This window comes from Opisthocomus hoazin, chromosome 9 (assembly GCF_030867145.1).
Source record: "Opisthocomus hoazin isolate bOpiHoa1 chromosome 9, bOpiHoa1.hap1, whole genome shotgun sequence".
In the NCBI taxonomy this organism is placed as follows: Eukaryota; Metazoa; Chordata; class Aves; order Opisthocomiformes; family Opisthocomidae; genus Opisthocomus; species Opisthocomus hoazin.
Window position 1 is genome coordinate 3,336,201 of NC_134422.1, and position 18,168 is coordinate 3,354,368.

The following is an 18,168-nucleotide window of genomic DNA, read 5'->3' on the forward strand; positions in this document are numbered from 1 at the left end:
GCTGTCACCTCTACCAACAGGCGCAACCAAAATAACTCTCCTGGACAAGCAGAAGCTAATTAGCTGTTTTTTGAAGCTGGCTGAACTACTGGAGGAACTATTAAAAAGCATGCACTTTGGCCTTACTTCTAAAACTTTATTTCATTGCTAAAACTGTTACAAAATGACTTTTTCTGCTCAAATATCTTAACGATACCATCAAGCAAGTAAAATCTGACACATGCTGGACACTCAACTTGTTTGTTACCCGCACGAAGGATTCTGCAGCTTATTAGCAACATTCCAGGAGTTCCTATCACAGTCTATGACCGACTGCATGGTGAATGTGTCAGCCCATGCTTGACTAATGGATTTCTCAAACAAGCACTGAGGCTGCAAACAAGCTTCTCTCTCAGAAAAATGTTATACTGACTACGGCTAGAAGGAAGACTATGGGGAGAAGAGTTCAGATGGTCAGCTGAAGCTCCCTCACAACGTAACTTTGTCAGCATGCAAATATCCCAAAAATCTATAAAAACCAAATCCAACCCCACGTTTTTACTCTTGCACATGAAGAAACGGAAACTTGTCATTGGCCTCTTCTCTCACATGCTGACATCTGCTACTGCTCAGCTGGTAAGACTTTTAACTGCCCGAGCTGATGTGCTATACGTTACTCGTTGAAAGAAGCTCTGTACTTTGACCAAGGTGATTACACCAAAGTAAAAAAACGCCAGTAGATTTTCTACACAGATACCATTCCTTGTCTTCACTTTGAATGAAAGAGCTTCCAACACCAAAATATTTGTAATAATGGTGAGAGAAAAACTTCCGGGATTAGTAAATTTCAGAAGAAATATTCTGGCAAAGCAAGAGTCTAGAAAACCTTCATCAACCACCACCACCAGAGTTCACTCGACTCCGTAAGGCACCACTCTCTTTACAAACTTGTAAGATAAGATGTTTAACCAAATTCTAAAATTAACTCGCCACTGATCACATAGAATCCAAGGATTATTCCACTTCTGTTCTCACTCAATAATAATATCAATACTATCACTTTGGTACATAATCTCATCACTGTTTAGACTCAAGATTGAAAAAAACCCAGAACAACAAACCAACACCCAAACAACAAAAACTGAGCTTGTTTTATGGCTGAATCCTCACAACAGGTCATTAGAAGATAGTTCTCCTTAGAATGTGCTGTAGATGATTCTCCTCCCAATCATAATTCTTCCTAATTTGAAGAGTTGGATTACCAATGTGTTTTTTTCAAATTATCTACTATACAGTCTCTGTGTAGGTGTTCTCAAAAGCACATAGTCAGGATATCAAGGCATGCTAGCAAACAAGAAAAGTTTCTGCCCTCTCACAGTCTGGTGAGACACAACAGGGTAAGGGACAGAAGGAAATGTCTCCTCAAACACAACCTCCAGAGCACCTGTCGCCATAGGTCCAAACAGCATTCAAATGCATTTTCTGAATCATTCCAACTATCTTATTAAATAAAAGTAAAATTTGTTTCAAAAAGTAGTACTTTACAGAAATCACTACACAACATTTGGGGGAGACAAAAGGGGGATTTAAGTTCAACTTGTCATAAGTACAGTTCCCTCATTTCGAGGGGACAAAAGCCAACCAAAATCAATTTTGCTTTATTTGTCAACCATCAGAAAGTTTTTAAGCCACTGGAAAACTACAGCTGCACACTGGAGCATCAAGATTTTTCATGAGGGATGCACTCCATTTCCACTGGAATAAAAAGTGGGATCTGAGCACTCTTCGCTTCTTTGAAAGCCTCTGACCTAATAGGATGTGATTCAGTATTTTTTCAAGGGAACAGAAACATAAGATTTTCACCAAACTGGCAAGTATTTTTTCTGTTCTCCTTAGGGGGTTTCCCAGGGTGCTGGTAAGTCACCCCTTGCTACAGAGTTTGGGGTTGTTGTTTTATTTGGGGAGGGGGGAAATTTATTTCAGGGCAGGAATGGGAGTAAAACCATCTTCTGGTTTTAAACAACTCTCTCACAAATTATTCATGGTTCCAAATCTTCCTCTTAGTACATATCTGGCACATACAGACTAATTAAGATCTCACTACTGATTTCTATTATTCTAAATGGGCAAGGTTAGTTGAGGCTTAATGTGTTGGGGTCTGTCCCCCCCAGTATGTGCCACAACCTGAAGGTAAACAAAATGTAATCCAATAACAACATTTTAAAAAAGCCATTTAAGACAACATTTTTGAAAGGCTTTGTGTTACATTTAATGAAATACAATTATCCCTAAGGATAACCTGCAAAACAGACCCTTTCCAAAACTAAAGATCAGAAAATTAAAATGAAAATATTTAATCGGTGGCCTAATCTAATGCTACTTTTAAAGTACCTTCATAAATGATGAAAAATAGACAATCTATTTTTTTATAAAACATACAGTAATTCAAAAAATTGTGTGCAATTGTAAATTTTTGCAACTTTCACAGTCAAAATGTTTTTTAACCCTGAAACATGGAAATACTTAAAGAAAACTCTTCCGTTATGTAATTGCTATGAGCTAAAGAGAACTATCTGTACCCTCTACTGACAAACACTACCAAAAATTTAAATTAAGTTACTTACTGCAAAGTTTGATTTTGTCTCATACACTTAACACTGTAACTGAACAACAAAATTAAACTGCTTTCCTGTTTATGTGGATCTTCCCCAAAATTCCTAGACGGAAGCTGTTTCTCATGTTAGAAAGCTGGATGAAATGATTGGTTATATTTAAAAATAGCTTTTAAAAGCAGATAAAACTCAACTTACACATTCATATTGAAATTCAAGTATCCACAATACATCTGACAGACTAAAGATCACTATGATCATTTAGGCAATATTTAAAGACTACAGATTAGCGTTATCTAGATAAGAACTCTGAACCTGAAAAAATAAGGTCATGCTATTACAGCTTCGGTTACAAAAGAGCCCTCCGAATCACAAGTTCGTAAGCCACCAAAGGAAGGAAGCTGCTGAAGCGAGTTAAAATCAGCTATGGGAGCCAGCAAATCCAGCTCGAGATACAGCCAGCGCATGACTGGAATGGCAGCACCCATGTAAGGAAGATGTCTGCAGCGCGATGCCAGGTGTCACAAGCAGAGTCCCCCAAGGGCCCACCCTTGGACCCATCCTGTTTCCTACCTTTATCCACGGCGGGAGGAGGGGGTGTACGGCACCCCAGCGAGTCTGCAGACAATGCCAGAGATCAGGGTGCTCAATGGCAGGGATGTCACTCACAAGGACCCGAACAGACTAGAGGGGTGGGCCAACAGGAACCTCACAAAATACAAGGACAAACGTGAAGTCCTGAGCCTATGGACAGAGCACCCTCTACATCAGTGCTAGCGGCAACTGCCAGACTAGGTAGCAGCTCTGCTGAAAAGAACCTGGGGGTCTGCGGGACAACACACTGCTTTGAGCACGGTGCTGGAGAAGACTGCCTGATGACCCAAACGAATCTATTCTCCTATGCTTTTAACAAGTAATTTCAAATAGGAAACTACCATTTTCCCCTGAAGCGGCCTACAAGAAAGCTGGAGAGGGGCTTTTGACAAGGGTATGGCGTGACAGGAGAAGGGGTAATGGCTTTAAGCTAAAAGATGGTAGATTTGGATTAGATACAAAAAAGAAATTCTTCCCCGTGAGGGTGGTGAGGCCCTGGCCCAGGCTGCCCAGAGAAGCTGTGGCTGCCCCCTCCCTGGCAGCGTTCAACGCCAGGTTGGACGGGGCTTGGAGCATCCTGGGCTGGTGGAAGGGGTCCCTGCCCAGGGCAGGGGGGCTGGAATGGGATGATCTGTAAGGTCCCTTCCAACCCAAACCATTCTATGATACTACGACTTCAGAGCCATTATTATGATGTGACATTGCAAAACAGATTACAGTAACCACCAACCGCACAGTTCCTGCATCAAAACTTTCAATACTCATCTAAAATTGAAACAATCTTTAAACACAAAGCAGACTTTTTTTTTTCCCAAAGCACGTATGTATACTGTAGATTACAACAGGCCCTTAGGCGACGTGTCCTAGACTGAGCAGGTCCATTCCACACAGCTCTGGAAGACATTTCAGAATGGTCTCACGGACCTCCTCTTCCCGGCTCGATGCGATGTTGTTCTGGCCCCACAGCAGGCCATGGGTTAGTCTGTTGGTTTGGTTTTTGATGTTTGTGTTTGGTTTTTTTTCCTGTAAGTGGGACAGTTTTTCACTTTGGACATCCAAAATAACGCAAGAGCTAAACTGTAACCCAGTGTAAATCACCACAATGTTTTCACAGCATCCTGACAGTATATACCCCATGCTCTCAGATAACAGACTAGGGCATACTGAAATGCTGAAGCTGCAGGAATTCTGGTACAGTCTTGGCTGCGTGCTGCCTACTGGCACTGGCCGCCTGCCTGCACTACCCCTCAAACTGTGCGTGCACGTCATCTCATTAGCCACCAGTTGGCACAAGCTAAAACAGTATCAGGACTGCACTAGCAGCTAAACGGTATTTGTGTTCACTCTGCAGCCTCATTTCACGAAGAAGTTTAGGAAGAGTCAAAAGAGACAAGCCACAGATCACCTCTAAAACATTTTTCAGACCTACAGTCAGTCATATAAAAAACAAACAAGCAATCACTGAGTTGCCTTACCCCTTTCCATTTTTTCCAGAATAAAAAATGCATGTTGACTTACCCTCATAAAAAAGCTTGGTATCTTGCAGTAAATACAGAAACAATATCCTAAATGTTTTTGACCATTTTCTCCCTTCTCCATTTCTAAAAAGGATGGATGTACCATCCAACTTAGAGAGTCGATCTGCCACAAGCAACTTCACAACTTGAGTTATAAAAACTCTTTTCTGGTGAAATAACAATACACTGAATGCATTCCATTTAGGAATAGAAGACACAAAGAATTAAAGCTGCAGAAAAGCAAGAAAATTGAGCAATATAGATTCGTATTCCCAGTTTTGAAAATAATCACACAGACACTTTCTAAAAACAAAACGTTTAGATGAAATGAGATGTCTTAAGTAACCTTTCTGGTATTAGCTTTAGACTGCGTCAGTGTTAACAGAACAGTAACACTTCACTCATTTGCTGTCATCTTTACAGGGACCGAGGAATCTTCCCAATCGTGAGAGCAGCCTCATTTACGCACACAACAAAACTAGATTAGAAAGCAACACCTACTGTTTATAAATGCTAAGTGCAATGTTTGTTTTCTTAATTTCAGCTTAGTTGATAACTATCTCAAAGTTGAGGAAACAAAAGAATTTGAAAAATATTCTTGTTTTTCATTTTAGCTAAGATCTAGCATTTACAAGACTGTGATTCTTCCTGAGTATCTTGCCTTTCAGTCAGTTCAATTCACTAACCACGGGCAATGTTTCCCCTCATGTAATAAGACAGTCATATAAGCCAAAAACAAAACAACAAAAAAAAGTATTTTCGCATTTGTTACACGCCCATCACAGTTAAGAGTATACAGAATGTAATTAAAATTGCTTTTAATTACATTCTGGTTTCAGCATTTTGAATTGATTTACCACCTAGTTACAGCTTCATATAAATCCTTAAAAACTGAAATTATACCTTAGTAAAATAAGGACTCTCAAAAAGGTGGTATCTAGCCATTTCAGTTACTTGAACAATACACAGCTTTCGTGTGAACTAAAGGTACTCAACATCATGTGAAGGCCAAGCCAGCGTAGTTTAACAGTTGCTAACAAGCCTTCTCAGTGAATAACTCAAGAATAACACTGAATCAATTGAAATTTTGGACTGACTCTGCATCCTCATTTAAACAGATTACCTCGCACCAATTTAGCCAGAAATACCAGTAGAATACAAGAATACCAGTATTTTTACAAGAAAGGTTTTAGAATTCAGCAATACTTATTTACCTTAAAAAACAATGAAACAGTGAGCTGGCAATACACACAAGCATTCCTGCTCTTTCACTGCTACGTTGTAAAGTCACCAAGATTTTAGCCGACACTCGGACCTTTGCTGGCATCAATACAATTGTAAGTATGTCACTTGCTCATTTTCTTCATAACAAGGTTTCTGCCTGAGAGCAAGTGCAGCACAGTTCATTAGGAGGACCATCACAAAGAAAGTTCCAGAGACATAGAGGTAAAGGCTCCCATCCTGCTCATCCTTTCTGAAAATGGGATTAATTTGGGAGAATCGTGAAACAGAAAATATAAAAAAGTGACGGTACATTCTTTCACTGAGCTATCTAAACTAATTCAGGGGTTTTTTTGTGACAGCACCTAAAGGTGGGTACAAAGCAGCAATTCACGCCTTCAGTAGATCCCATCCCAACACCACCACCAGTGCTACCTCCAGCTGCTGCTGGCTGCAGGAACAGGTAGTCTTCCCACAAACGCTTCCCTCATTTCCAAGTGTTTTTCAAATACCTCTAACCACATAACCAAAGATTTATGCCTCCAGTTAGCCAGCAAATTGTCTGTTTCTTTTTTCTAGCCAGACTACTTGCTTCCAGTTACAGCTTTAACTAGGAAAACCATGAATGTTGACCTTTCTCATCAAGGGTTACTTTACTGTGAAACTATTAAGGAACAGTGCCTTAGCAAAAATCCTTGCAGTGGATAAACCCTTCTCTGCTCTCTCTCCAAGAAGAACTGAAGTATTTGATGCATCCAACGTACATTTGGGATTGCTAGCCACAAAGATATGCAATGTAAACAATATAGCAGTAAATATTCATTTTCTGTGGGATTAAGCCGAAATACGCTCTGCTGTTTGGCACTGTAGACACAAACTGTTTCTAAGAAAAAAACCCCTCCACCACCACACATATAGCGTAGGGGAAAGGAGATTAAGAGATGCCACCTAAAGTCACTGGCATCCAGTAACACTTCAATTTCCATATGGAAATAAAAGGAAATAAGATGTGCTGAATTTTAAGCACCAAGGCAACAAAAACACATTAAGATTTCATCACACAAGAACTTGGCTGTAAAATTCGTAATTTTCTTGATCTTTTTAAAGAGTTCTCATTTTCAGGAACATCAGATAGCTAACCGACCATGTATTCTACCAACCAGCTAACGCAGACATTTGCATTAATCTGCTTTCTGTTAATTAAGTGGTGGAAATGCATCTCCCCTGCACCAAGAAAACTCTTCCACAATCAGATTCCTTGTCAACCTCTATCTTTTTACAGCCCATGTTACATTGATTATTCTCCAGATGATTTCTCAAGGATAAGTACCCAGGACTCGCTATATCTCAGCTCCGAATCATACAGGTCTCCAGAAGACTTTTGCATATTGTCTACAGCACATATATCTGCAAATAAAGAAAATGTTACCACCATCTTTCAAGAGATCCAGACACTATACATATAAACTCCATTATGATGATTTGAGAGAGACCTGTACTCCAATTTGAAAGAGAAATAAGTTCTGGGAGTTGGAAGAGCAGGCAGAATCAGTAAGAATGAAAAAAAAAAAAAAAAAAAAAAAAAAAAGGAGTTACTGGTATTTTCTTCCCCCTGCCTAAAACTAATGGCATGACAAAAATGAGCCTCTATAGTTCAGCGGGGGCGGGGGACAGAAGTATTTGTCTATCCTCATTTGCAAATTGTCCAAACCCATTACCTAAGGAATTTTGCCCACAACTCCAGAATATTGGGGGGGGGGGGGGGGGGGGGGGGCGGAGACAAGAAAAAATAAATGGCATTCAAATACTGTCCATTAAAACCAGCTGAAAACTATTATTCACCATAGCAATAATTACCTTCTTGCACCCCCATACAGCAGAAAACAGCTTTCCCCTCACACAGAACACCTCCCCCAGCCAACCTGCACAGCATGCAGCATTTGAAGTCAAACTTACTTAAGCTTTTTTTCTATGAGAAGACTTGTGCCTGAAGGGCAGACATGTAAATAAACCCACGACAGTAGCACCTCTCCAGAAACATGTCAAGCAGAGTCCTACTAGAAGTACACTTACATATTCTAATATTGCATTAGCACAAGTACAGCTATTTTTCATAACCCAGAACATTTAGAGTTTGCAACTGTTGTTAAGTATTAACAGATTACATAGAATTAGTAACAGAATTTTGACCTGTAATCAAAGCTATAACATCAACCCAGAGCCATGAAACTCTGTAAACTACGTAACATTTACATCTGTGTAAACATACCTATGCTTGAAAACAGTATTAAATAGGTTTACAAGTCCTGCTCTCAACAACACCAAGAGTGCTGGGGTATTGCCCAATAATAACAGACTTAACACAAAGAAGTGTACACTCTTTAAAAAAACAGATCTTGAGCAGGATTTCTCTTTAAAAGGAGTACTAACCCTGAAGTGTTTTATGGCTCTGCCTGTGCTGTGCAATAAAGCGATTAGAGTTCAACCACAATCACGGACAGCTTGCAGAGAACATGCCAGCAGAGACAATTTCACAAACAATGCTCCTAAACCTTTGGCAGGATTCTCAAGCGCTACCAAACTGATAACGACAGGACAGTCAAAAACATGTTACACTAGTAAGATTAAAGAAAAAAGTCTCGCCTCCCACCGCTCAATTCCTTCAGAACACCTAACCATTCAGCTTCTGAAGACATAGCAGGATCTTGGGCTTTACAGTTCTATCTAGAATTTTTTTTGGGGGGGGAATAAATTTAAAAGATCATTTCCCCTGATAATAATCAGTGTGACACAGGAGAAAAATAAATTTAAGAAACCCAAAGAATAAAACCATTCCCCGTGCAGTGAAAATGCTATTTCAACCACAAAGGTATCTTTGACACGCGATTTCCTTTCGCAAAAGTACTCGAGACCTTTCGAGTGGCTTGAGAATGATCTAGCATTAGGAAAAAAAAGAGAGGAGCAAGATTTTTCTGACGTGCTTCCTTTTGCTTCGGTGATTTTCAGTGTGAACTGAACTTAAATGAATTTTAACAAATATGAGTTGTTTCCTCTGCAAGAGACTTAAAGCTGCAGAACTCCTTTGGTGACAGACCACGCAGGTACCAAAGACAGAGCAGGTAGCTCAGAAGAGAAGAAACGATGGCTGGGAGACACAGAGTGCAAGAGGAACAAAAGGAACCATGAGATGTTAAGAACTGCAGCATCTCCAACAGAAGATTTTGGTTAAAGACAATCCGCTACTTCAACATCTCCCACATTTCAGCTACATAGGCATACACATTCTGGAACATCACAGAGAATTATGAAAGTACACATTCTCTATTCATGGAATTCCATAAAGTGTAACTCAGCAATCCTGAAAACAAGAGGACACAAACACACTTCCTTGGGGGAGAAGACAGATAATACCTAAAGAGAATCATTCTTTGAGGAACAAGCTATTTTATTTACTGTTTTTCTTCTTTAAGCTCACCGACAATCTTGCCTCACCTACAGGAGAGGCACAGGAAGCAGGTTCAATTGTTTGTGTTTTTTTATTACTCCAGAATCTTCTGTTCTTTATCAAATCAAAAATACACACAGGTTTAGGTAAAAAAAAAATGTATTAGTGAGCACCTGAAGAACTTTGACCCAGGCACTTTGTTTTCATGTTTAGTTAATACACATTCATCTCATTCTCCTGTATCAGTACAAATTGGTGCAAACCTACACCCACTTTTATCCAAGCATCTACAAATATTTCAAAGCCTAATACATAACACAGATGCTCTTATTCAAATAACTTAAGTCAGAAAGGGGACGCATTTTCACTCCCTTAGTAAAGGTTATTATATTCACTGGAAATTCCTATCCATTTACAGGATTCCACACAGCAGTTTCTAGATACTAAAATAAAATGCCTTCAACCTAAAGACCGCTTCCACACCTGCCAGGACGAAAAAAACCCCACATTTTCACCTATTTAAAGAACACTAGTATTAATTGGCTACGTAAGCAACTGCAGAAAATAGTTGCATATAAAAATAAATTAATACAGAAAGCCAACACCCCAGCTCCCCAACACACACGTGCTCAGAGTAGCTGGAGACAGCGTACCAGAGACAGACAAACCAGACATCTTCACACCTGAACTCCAGGATTTCTTCAACCACTGCCAGTATTCTTAAATATATAACCTGCACAGACTGTTCTCAGACTAAAGACGGGAAAAGAAACTTCTTGTTCTGACAATGATGTTAGAATCAATTGATCAGGTATGATTTTAAACCGAAGCAAGTCACAGTCAAGAGAAGGAACACTACTTACCAAAATGCCTGTACTTTGTGCTAGAAGCTTACATAAGCTTGTAATTTTGATCGTAAAAACAAAAGGTAGCTGTTAAATTCATTTATTTTCAGACCTACACCAGGACTGCAGATACCCTGAAATTTTAGGCAAGTAGAAAACAGTTTAACAATTGTTAAATACCGGAAGACTCGATGTGTAATACTGGAATAACCACCAAAACAATGTCATTAACATGAGAAGCAGTCCAAATTGCAGCCAGTTTCCTGCTCATTTAGCAAAGATTAATTCCAGCTTCACAGGCACGAGAAACATTCATTTTGCTTTACCAAGAACAACCTGAGCAAGAAATGCTGAAGAAAAGACAGCTTTTGTTGCTTAACTGTTCATTTTAATAAGCAGGATAGGTAACATCAACAAGACCACAAGACCACCGTTCTGTGCTCTAGGCAAAAAGATCTTAATAGAAGGACGTGGAAGGGAGGGACAGACATGAAGAGCAGATGGCACCGAGTCTTTCGGAAACTGTCATTGAGAAGAGGGGGGAGAAAGTTTCCCAACAGAAAATATTCCCTAATTCAGAGGAATGGTGCTCGAGTAACTTAAAAATAAGGTATTAGGAAAAGATGAACGACACGTTTTATACTGCAAGACAAAACTGTCAGAAGAAATCGTGTTTTATTTCAAGAGGGGAATAAATGGTGTAACCTAATAAAAAACCCCAAACCTCTGTCCTTAACCTGCTCTGTTATTTCTCTGGTTAAAACAGAACGGATTTTTTTGGTTTATTTCTGGCAGCGCTTGCCATTTCACAGCACTTTTAGCGCACACGGAATTGATCAATACCGCTACAGACACAAGACTAGACAATCCATTTACTAACCACAAGAAAACGTCCTGTTCAGCAGAATCCTGTACATTATAACACTGAAATTTTAAAAGGCACTGTTATATGGATCTCATTGCTCCCTTGCACCAGTTACACGGAGAAGCTGAGCACTTGTCTGCCAGCTTTCAGACTGACAAACAAGCGTCCCTTCGCACCCCGTGCAAGAACACCACGACACACACCTAAACCTCCACAGAGAACTACACACACAGTCAAAGCGTGAGCAGAAAGGGCCAGGCTTGCCATGTAAACAAGTATCAGGCCTGCAACACAGCTGATAATGGGGTTTTTGCGAAGCTGATGGAGCTCCGAGCAGAAATGTTACCAACAGTTCCCCCAACCACTGGTTGCTACCATAAACATTTTCCTCCTCAAGAAGCCTGGGGAAGCCCTCACACCCCGCTCGCTGCCCAGGGCTCAGAGCTGGCATTTGAAACCTGACTTCTCCTGTTTTAAACAAAAAAAAGTAGTAGCTTTTTCCACACTATGAGGTAGCGATGTATTGAGTAGCAAAATACAAAGCGTTACAAATTATTGTTTAGAAACTGGAACTCTGCCTTTTCAGCCTAATTCTGCGCATATATCTATACATGCACACACCCCTCCCTATCACGAAAGGACGAGCTAACGCTTTCAGAGCAGCACCTACTCTAAACTGATGAAGCATTAATGAAGGCTGCCATTCACCAGCGAATGGTCCAGAATAAAAAAAATCTAATTGAAGTTAAGAGTATTTCGAGCCGGGTTACTCTTATTTAAGAAACCAACCCCGTGAAATGCTGGTAATTGCACTGCCCGATTACCGTATGCGACACTAGGTGGTTACGTCTCCCCATTTGTTCCACACAACCGATCCCAAAGCCAAGCGCTGTGTGTGTTTGAAGCGCTCACGTTCTGCACATTTTGAAGCACAGCGATGAAAACAGCCTCTGCCTTCAGAGTCACTGCCATGCCCAAACATTTGCCAGTGGAAAAAAATGAAAGATTTCTCCTCATTCATACTCGTTGACAAAGTTACCTCAAGCTTTCAAGTGTTGACCCCAAAGCCTTACGTTTAAAGCCACAAAAGCAAGAACATTCACTTACCTGAAGAACAGGAGATAAGAAAAACGGCAAACGCCAACTTAGTAGCAGCTCCCATTTTCCAACGCTGTTAAAACATTTAAGTGACTTGAAGTATCCAATTTTCTGGGTCCCGCAAGCTGGAAAATCTCCCTTCTTGCCGAGCCGTTATAAAGCAATCTATAGCGACATTTCTGCAGCAGATAATGTTCATAAAACAGTAAAATCAGATTTCTTTAGACACTGACGATATCCCTCCGGCTCTTTCTAGCGAGAATCCGGGTTGAGGGACGGATATATTTGGAACCGCGTTTCAAAACACACGTGTCATTTGGCTTCTGTACAGGCGGTGGCAAAGTTTAATTCATAAAAGTATGCTACGAATCCACTTTTAAAAAAAAAAAAGTCAAAAATTAAGCCGCCGGACACGACGAAGTCTCTGAGCGCGCTCCAACTTGGCTTTTCCACACCAAGCCCCGCGAAGGATCCCCCGTGGGTGCCGAGTGTCGGGGAGCCGTGTCGAGCCCGGTGAACACGACGTTTGCGTCCCGGCTGCCCTTATACAACATGTAGTGTTTGGGAGAAGAGCAGCTCCATCTCAGTTCCAAACCTCCAAAGCCTCCGGGGTGAAGGGAGGAAGTTCTGTCAGCTTCTTGAGGAAAAAACTGCCTTAAATAAAAGGGAAAGCCACCAGCTAGCTACACGTGGGGTTAACGCTTCGGTCTTCTTTAATAACGCTGAGGGGTTCGGCGTAAAGCAGAAAAGGGGAGAAACACCAGTCCGACAGCCAACCAACCTTGGGGCTTCCTGAAGAGCGGGGCCCAGCGTCCAGTCCTGGCGCAGGTCAGCGGGAGCCGCGCATCTCCCCCTCGGGAGCACCAGCGCTCCGGGATCCCAGCGAGACTTCAGATCCTTCCACCAGCTTCCCACCCCCACCCCCCTCCCCACCCGAGCCTATATTTGGTATTTAAACACAGAAGAGCGACTGGGGGATGGGGGGGAGGGTGGGGGTGAAATATGGAAAAAATATATAACAAAAAAACAACCCCACGCCGTATCCAGGCGCTGGGGAGGAGGGTGAGAGATTCTCCGTGGCAAACCCTTCCTTCCCTCCCTGCCTGCCCGGCGGGTTCGGCTCCGCGCTGCCCGGCCCGGCGGCTCTGCCCCGCTCCCGGCCCCTCACCGGCACCTCCCTCCCCCGCCCCCCCCCCCCCCCCCCCCCCAACTCCCCTCAGTCCAGTTCTTGCCTCTGGTCTTTTTCTTTTTTTTTTTTTTTTTTCCTCTTTTTTTTCCTCTTAGGAGAAAGGAAGAAGCGGCGGCCGGGCTGGGCAGGAGCGGGCTGCCGGGCTCCCGCGGTCTCCTCCTGGTGCCTCCCACACAGAGCAGCCGGCCGCCAGGGCGGGGGGGGCAGGAATCCCCTCGTCCCCCTCTCCCCTAACTCTGACCCCGGCGGGCTCCCGGCTCCGAGGAAGCCGCTGCCGAACGCAACTCTCTCGTCTCCCGGGCGGCGGAGGCAGCGCGGCTGAGACCAACTTTGTCCCTCCAGGAGTGCAGTTTAAGGGTTGGCGAGGAGAAGAGGCCGAGCCCGGGTGTTTCCTCAGGGCGGCGGCCGGAGCCGTCTCTAGAGTCTCCCGAGTCCAGCCGGCAGCTCGGAACGGCCCTCCGTACCCTGCTGCTGCCGCTGCTCCCCTGTGGTAATTTCATATCTACCCATTCACTTGGGTGGCGTGGAGAACGGACCCAAGATGGCGGCGCCCGGGCGATTGTTTTTGTTTCCTCTCCTCCTCCTCCCCCCCTCCCCCACCCTCCCTTGCCTTTCCCACAATCACGGCAGCCCCTCGCGCGACGCCGGGCGGCCGCGCGCCGCCCCGGATTGACAGCTGCCCCGGCCACTCACGACTCGGGAGGCCGCCGCCTGGACCCGCCTACCCGCGCTCCGCCCCGCCCTCCCCTCCGCCCCACCCTCCCGGCGGGGCGGGGCGCGGGCGGCGCTGCGAGGGGCGGGCGGCGCTACCTGCCCTCGGGGGCGCGCACACGCGTGCCCGCGCCTGCCCGCCCGCCCGCCCCTGGGCGCGGCTCCGCTCCGGTGTCCTGCCCGCTGCGCGGAGCGAAGGTCGGTGGGGGCCGCGTTCTGTCGCCTCTCGGCTCGGTAACGCGGAGGAGGAGGAGGCCGCCGGGCCGGCCGGCAGGTGTGAGGGACGGGACGGGCCCGGCCGCGCCGCCCGGTCCCACCCTCCGCTGGTATTAATTCACCTTTGCAGGGCTCCATCGTGGTCTTCGGGAGCCTTTTCCCCTCACCGCGGCCCTTTTCAGGGGATTAATTCACCTTTGCGGGACTCCATCGTGGTGTTCGGGAGCCTCTTTCCTTCACCGTGGCCCATTTCAGGGGATTAATTTACCTTTGTGGGGCTCCATCGAGGTGTTTGGGAGACTTTTTTCCTCACCGTGGCCCATTTCAGGTGATTAATTCACCTTTGCTGGGCTCCATTGTGGTGTTCGGGAGCCTTTTTCCCTCACCGTGGCCCATTTCAGGGGATTAATTCACCTTTGCTGGGCTCCATTGTGGTGTTTGGGAGCCTTCCTCCCTCACCACGACCCTTTTCAGGTGATGGAGGGCTCTAAGTAAAAAAAATACTGCTGCTGTGAGCCTTGGTGTGAAGCCGTGAGTCGCTACCGAGCCCTCAGCCTTGGTCCCTCAGCCTGGAGAGCAGTTGCCGCTCCTCACCATGGCCCTGGGAGGAGGATGGGGCCTGTGGTGGTCCCAGGGCCTGTGGTGGCCCTGGTGGCTCCTCGGGGCGATGGCTGTTCCCACGACGTCCAGAGCGTGGTTCACAGCCTGGCTTTCTAGGCATTGTCCCGCCAAGGTGCTGTGGTAATGGGTGGTTGTACCTACACAGCGCATCACGTGCGGTTAATTACATCTGCGTAATTAACCACGCTCGCGTGGTGGCTGGGCTTCGGCCTTCGCACCGCTGGCAGCTCGCTCGGCCTTTGAATCGCAGCAAACTTCTGTTTCCTAGCACAGTTTGTCCTTTGGCTGCCGCAGCCCGGTGGTTTGCGGTGCTTGTTTGTCGGGAGGTGACAGACTTCAGAAGTTCCCGAGGCGGGCACGGCACTGCGTTGGTTCACGCGCTGTGCGAGAGCGGAACAAGTGGTCACTGCTCCAGAATGTCTCGGTGTAAAGCAGCACACATGCTTGGTTTGGAATAGAGGAGGGAGGGAGCGGGAAGGACGAGTAATTTCCAGTGTTCTCACCTTTTGGGGAAGATATGTGTATGGGTGGTGCTCTGTGTCCCTCTAGATAAAACACTTTTGCACTAAATTATCCCCCTTAAGGACAGCAGTTGTGCTCCTTCATGAGTTTGGTGATGCTCCCTATGCTTTTTTTTTTTTAAATGGATACGATAAAATAGGTTACTTGTCTCCAAATAAAGACACGTCCCTTCGATCTGGAGATTGAGGCAGGAAAGTGTAAACACCTTGATGGTGGCCTTTAATTTCTATATTTTATAGAGGCCTGTGCTTGCATAAGCAAGGAGTACCAAGTTCTCTGAACACTGGTTCTCTAACCGTACACATATATCGAGTGATCTTAGTTACGTTCCTTTTCGGGCTGCTTGATGGCACGATCTGAGTCTTTTGGGGATGTGAAGACTAGGTGATACTAGATTGGAAGGAATATTATGTATAAGGCATTTCACGTATGTGAAATATAATATATATAAATATAAAATACAGCCAAATCAAGGCTGAGTAACATTGCCAAGCTGTCTGAGCTGTGCTAATTCACTGATCGACAGAGGCGTTCGGTAACTAGACCTGGTGAGCCACCACTAGCACTTGGATTCAGACATGAGGAAATGTAGATATTTCAGTCTATTTATATAGAGGTGTCTGCCTGAGTTCTTAATCAGGATTCGGGCATCCTTGGTGTTTCTCTGCCGTGTTCAAACACTTACCAACGCTAAATTAATCCAGTGACGATATGATTTGAAACATCCAAAAAGCAAAACAAGATGTGAGGGATTGTGCACATCTAGAAGCATCAAGACATGTGGCAACACTTTTTAAGCCATCTTTTATCCAAGTATTTCAGAATGATTTACAAGCATTAATTAATGTAAGTATTACAACACTCCTGCTTAATCTGTAGTTTTTAATATTCTTCAATAGCAGAATATTTAAACGTGACCTGTTCTGCAGGTTGTATTTTCACTTGGCTCAGCTTCTTCAAAATGCTCGTCATGTTGCCACATGAGTAGGAAATTATAGCTAAAAATATTGCTATTGTACGTGTGTGTGAAAAAATATATATGTATACATACTTCCCATTGTAGGGATTGGGCTGAATTTATTTTTTTCTACTGACAGAATGTAAATTATGGTCCATAATCCTGTTTTGCCAATTATTTTTAGTAAAAATAGAATAAAGATGTCATCTGCATAACACCATTTGCATGGATGTCATGGTAAGGAGGTGTCTCTTACTCAAGTAGCTTGTTGTTCTTAAGCATGAGTGGTTTTTTGCTTGCAGGGTTCCTTTAGCAGAGTAAAGCCTTCTGGCCATCCAGGAAATGTTACAAAAACAGTATTAGCATAGGGTTAGTCTTGTCAATCACGTGTGTATCGGGACCGCAGGAATTGCGAATGAAGCGTGTCTTTCTGTCGCTTCCTTCCCAGTTTTGAGGCCAAGAGGGAACATGGCAAGCCGTATATGAATTAAGGTGACGACTGGTAGCCAGGATTAGGGAGCCCGCTAGGACGTTCATACGACTCCAGAAGCATCAGCATTTTTCTAGGAGTCAGTCTGTTTTCAGACTATCTCGCAAGCCTTCCATCCTTTGCAGACCTGCCTAATGTAGCATAAGTACAGAAACAAGTAAGGAGAGGTACAAATATGCTCATTTTTGGTAAGCAAACAATAAAACCCAGTTTCGTTGAATGGATGCAGCACCTTCATATCGGTTATGTCGTTAGAAAAACAGTATCAATAGAGGTATAGCTGCATTAGGGATTTGCTCCTATTTAATTACAGTTTTAAAAACTAAATTAGGTAGATCGGTGCAAATACTGTACAGACCTCAGCAGAAACAGCCTACCGTTTTTGTGAGGTACTTGATGCAAAATGCTTTAATGGCTTTGGGCTTTCTCTAGGCTGTGTTTTTATTGCTGGTAAAAGGGAAGGGTGAGTTTTATCCCAGGTAGGTATAGTAAATGTCAACACAGTTGCTCTCTCCTCTTTCTTTTTAAATGTCTTTTTGCATGCCTTTCTCATGTGAATTTTTGGAGGTGTTTCCCTCTTCTACCTTTTGGCTTTTCGTTTCTGTTTTCCTTTCACCTCATAAACTCCAGATCTTTTTTCTCCTCTCCTAAGATCAATCTTTCTATGCGTTTTTAATGAATCATTTACTGTGACATATGAGCGCTGAAGATAGAGTGTCAGGGACTTGGGCATCTGCGGAGAGCTTCTGCGCTGGACTAGCAGCAGCAAGATGAAATGGATGTGATCTTAGTTTCATTCTTTTGTTCATGTGGGATGGTACTTTGCCTGGAGGCAGCACAAATATAGCTTTCCTTCTAGGGAATAATAAGAAGAATTAAAAACCAGCAAGGTCTCATTTTTCTCTTCAGAGCACCGCTAGGAATAGAGGGTTTCAGCCGTGCCTTTGCTATTTCCACACTTAGCACTGCATCAATACTGTTTACGCAGTAACAGCATTATAGGTAAGAAGCTATTGTGCAAGACTCATTCATAATGTCTGTACAAGCGTTTTTAAAACGTGGAGTGGGAAACATAGGGTTTGTAATACTAGGAGTAACATCAACAGATATCACTCTTGTCATTATCTCGTTAATCTTCCCTCATGGTCTAAGTAATTTTCTCTTTGAAACTCTGAAGGAAGAGAGAACCGTGTTTCAGATACTGACCTTACATAACCAAAACAAAAAAGACCAAAACAGCAAGAAATTAATCTCTCTCGGGGATCTCTTTACCAGCCAGCTTAGC

At 43.7% G+C, this 18,168-nt stretch overlaps 1 protein-coding gene across 2 annotated transcripts in view; it reads right to left on the bottom strand.

Moving 5' to 3' along the window:
• The window catches only part of ACVR2A (activin A receptor type 2A), a 72,989-nt gene extending 59,645 nt beyond the window's left edge, over nt 1–13,344 (bottom strand). For both annotated transcript variants that reach the window (XM_075430307.1, XM_075430306.1), the window contains exon 1: nt 12,186–13,344. In XM_075430307.1, coding sequence (XP_075286422.1) covers nt 12,186–12,240 — 55 coding nt within the window. In that variant the 5' untranslated portion in view covers nt 12,241–13,344. The remainder of the gene's footprint in view (nt 1–12,185) is intronic.
• Nucleotides 13,345–18,168: the final 4,824 nt, after the last annotated feature.